The sequence below is a fragment of the Amphimedon queenslandica genome, unplaced genomic scaffold (assembly GCF_000090795.2).
Source record: "Amphimedon queenslandica unplaced genomic scaffold, v1.1 AMPQUscaffold_9454_Cont18512, whole genome shotgun sequence".
In the NCBI taxonomy this organism is placed as follows: domain Eukaryota; kingdom Metazoa; phylum Porifera; class Demospongiae; order Haplosclerida; family Niphatidae; genus Amphimedon; species Amphimedon queenslandica.
Genome location: NW_003550274.1, coordinates 182 through 3,710, shown reverse-complemented (window position 1 = coordinate 3,710; position 3,529 = coordinate 182). Strand labels below are relative to the sequence as shown.

Genomic DNA, 3,529 nt, shown 5'->3' with positions numbered 1-3,529 from the left:
TCACGAGGTCAACGTGACCACCCAGTGCTGAGTAAAGCAATCCCGTGTTACCAGAGCTATCTGCTATGTCTGGATCAACGTGACATTCATTAACTAGATACTGTGCAATATTGAGATGGCCTTTATATGAGGCCATGTGTAAACTAATAACACCATCATTATCACCTTGTGAAGGATCACAATGATAAACATCAATGAGGAGACAGAGGATATCAATGTGGCCACCATATGAAGCAGCTAATAATGGGCTCCATCCATTTTTACCTCTTTTCTGAAGGCCAGTCTTGTCAATCAATCGTTGTACTTCATCTTTTAATCCTCTCCAACATGCTTCATTCAATGGAGTGCTGGTATTCTCATACCAGAGAGGATCATAAATATCTATATAATATATCACAAATAAAGTTAATAATAATAATAATTACCAATAGGAAAATCATGAAGCTTCAATTCATTTTCTGGCAACTATAATTATAAAAAAATAATATTAATTAATTTTATCATAATTATTAACATACCTGCTTCATTTCATGTATATATTCATGACAAGTAATTTTTATGATTCCAATCTCAGCCAATGAATCACACTGTTGATTGGTTAATGGAAAGAGAACAGAATAAAGAAAATCAGGAATGGAATATTTTAATTCCATGCAGCCATCGTCAATTGTACAAAAATAGAATTTATATTGAGGAACTTCAAGTGCATCAGCGATTAGCTTGTGAAAGAAATATAAATCATTTAATGTGTAGTCGTCTCTGGCAACCTTAGCAATCATTACTTTAGTGCCTGGAACATCAGAAAGACCAAACTCAATTGAGTCTGCAATTTGAACTGCTTTAGTATTGTTATTTTTAAAATAATCTTTTAATTTCTCACGATATGTAGACCACTTCCTCTGTAAATCTCTCTCATCAGTAATGAAAGTATTGACTAACTTGACAACAAGTTCAAAATTGAACCATGAGACATATTTCTCCAATACTCTAAACAGCTGCTTTATTGTTTGAATGTGGTCAAACTCCTTTTTCATTGGCTCAATCACTTCGTATTTATCAAAACGTGGACTGAGTAAAACTGCAATGTAATCTTGAACAAAATCAACAGCTTCTGAGACATCAATAGAACGAAATGATTCTTTAGTAAAACGCATATTGTCAAGGTAAATCCCTCGTAACTCTTCAATCATTCGTGTCAGGTTTTCAGGTAAAAATTCAATCGATTTCTTTTTAACGTAAACAACTGAAGACTCAGATTGAGGTGAAGTAGGAACTGGTAGCTCAACAGTTGGAGTAGCTTCTGAAATAACAAAAGAAAAATGGTTATTGCTTATCGTATTATATTTACCTTTAGAAGATGAAGTATGACCTGGTGATGTAGTAGCCTCTCCACTACGGGTAAGATTAATGGTATATTCTTTTGCTATTTCATCAGCTAGAGCTGGATCAGCTCCTCCACTATTACTTTTAATGGAGTTACATAGCATTCTTAATGTAGGGACACCATGACTCTTATAGTCATAGTCTTTCTTCAACCAGCAATCAAATACTTTCTGTAGACAAGTTCTTGGTGGTTTGCCTCCTGCTTCAATCTCATATAACTTGTTGTAGCTGATTCCTAGCAGAATACCAATAGAGTCCCAGCGTCCTGAAAGAACACCAGCTTTTTCCCATACCAGTCGAAAATCAGTATTATCTATCATTAATAATACTAATAAAACAATTATTATGGATATCTACTCACTAAGTTCTCTGTCAAAGGCTCTTTTCAGCTCCTCTGGTTTGGTTGACATTTCGCTTTGTTTTGGAAAAATGGATGCCAGCCCTGCCCACTTGACTTGACACGCCTATAGCTAGTCTAGCTATATGCATTTAAGAACTGCAGTGCTACTATAGTAGCGCCACACTGACTTTGTTCAGCTAATTATAAATGCACGAGTAGCTGTGATATGAAAGTGGCTGTTAATGTCACATAAGTGTTTGTTTATAATAGCTTACCCACAATGAATATAATTATGAGACAAATTTATTATAAACTTTTATTATTTTAAAATTACGGTAAATGAAAGTAATATAATTGTAATTAGCAACCACAGCATCATTTGGAGAGGCAGAGATTGAAGTGCGTTTGCTAGAGGCTTCATTACTATCGGACTCATCACTGGACTCAACATTAGCAAGAAATTCAGGGGCATAAAGTGGTTCCCTTAAACAATGTCAGTCATTCTTCTTCAGCAGAAGTCTCCTGATTGATATCTGAATGTTGATTAAGTTAGCACATCGCTCTTGTGATCTGTTGTTGTTTTTCCTCATGTTTATGTGTAATAATACAGTTCCATGGTATAAAACTATTGTTCTTTTCATGGTACATATACAAAACCTATAGGCTTAAACAAAGTAAACTAAAAGATATGGCTCATTATGGCTACTTGTTAGTTTATATCGTTCTTCTCTTAATTTTCACAAGTGTATATGGCTAAAAATAGTTCAGAAAGTTAGCCTCACTCATCTTTTCATGTCCTTTTAGTTATATCTTGCCCCATGCCTTCTTTCCTGCTAAAACCTCTCATTCTTGATGGACCATGTCAGCATGCATGGAGTCACTCATAGCAACAAAAACACTCAAATCAATATCAAATGGAGTCTTCATCATCTCATCTCTCATAACTTGACCATGTTGACTCTCACATTATAAACCTGATAATCATTTGCAGTATAATCATAATGACAATTATTGTTCAGTTACTGTTTCCAGATAGTTATTTCTTTTCTTGATCAATGATTGTACAAATAGTTGAGTTCTTTTCTTTCTCTCAGCAGCATAATGACTAATGAGTTCTTCTAGTACTGCTTCTGATAGTTCACCTTCTCCTCCTCCTCCTCCTTTCAGTTTCTTTATAATATTGTACTAGTGCACAGTCTCTGTCTGATTTATACTGCTTGTCCTTCCTCTCAATGTACATGTACTCTCTTGCTAGCCTACTCATGTAGTATAAGGTAAAGTCTATACATTTATACATGTACATTATCTAACAGTGTCCCTCTCCAACCACAACCAAAGCCAGCTGGCTATCACAGCAAAGCTTAGGAGTCAGCTACTAAATACAAGCAGCAATGTGTACACCACAAACTACAAGTTCAAAGGGATACTGTGGTTTATACAGGCTTCCTCAATCCACCTCCCTCTCTCTATTGTGTCAAAACAGAAAGTGAGAAGGGGAAAAAGGGGTGGATGATACATACACTACACATGCAGCTATAGGATTCAATTAATTACTAACAAACCTTTATATTATTGTAATTCTGTTGGTATGTTAATATCGAAGAGAATAAATTCCAAACGGAAAACTCTGGCCACAACACATCTTGAAAACAGAGACAAGAATAAGAGCTCTATTAATAATAATAAATATATTAATTAATTAATTAATTAAAGATTACCTGCCATATAAGGAAGTCACTTAATCTCACTTCTCCTCATGTTCTAATGACAAGATCAGGTGGTGTACATGTACCAGTATAAAGACAT

General features: G+C 34.9%; 1 protein-coding gene across 1 annotated transcript; it reads right to left on the bottom strand.

Moving 5' to 3' along the window:
- Window positions 1–13: 13 nt before the first annotated feature.
- LOC109590800 (uncharacterized) lies at window positions 14–1,803 on the bottom strand (the record flags this gene model as incomplete). The annotated part of the gene is made up of 5 exons (XM_020006676.1): window positions 1,745–1,803; window positions 1,349–1,696; window positions 519–1,300; window positions 426–465; window positions 14–165 (listed from the first exon to the last, which is right to left on the bottom strand). Coding segments are annotated over exons 1-5 (1,371 nt in total), but the record flags the coding sequence as incomplete, so codon positions are not given.
- Window positions 1,804–3,529: the final 1,726 nt, after the last annotated feature.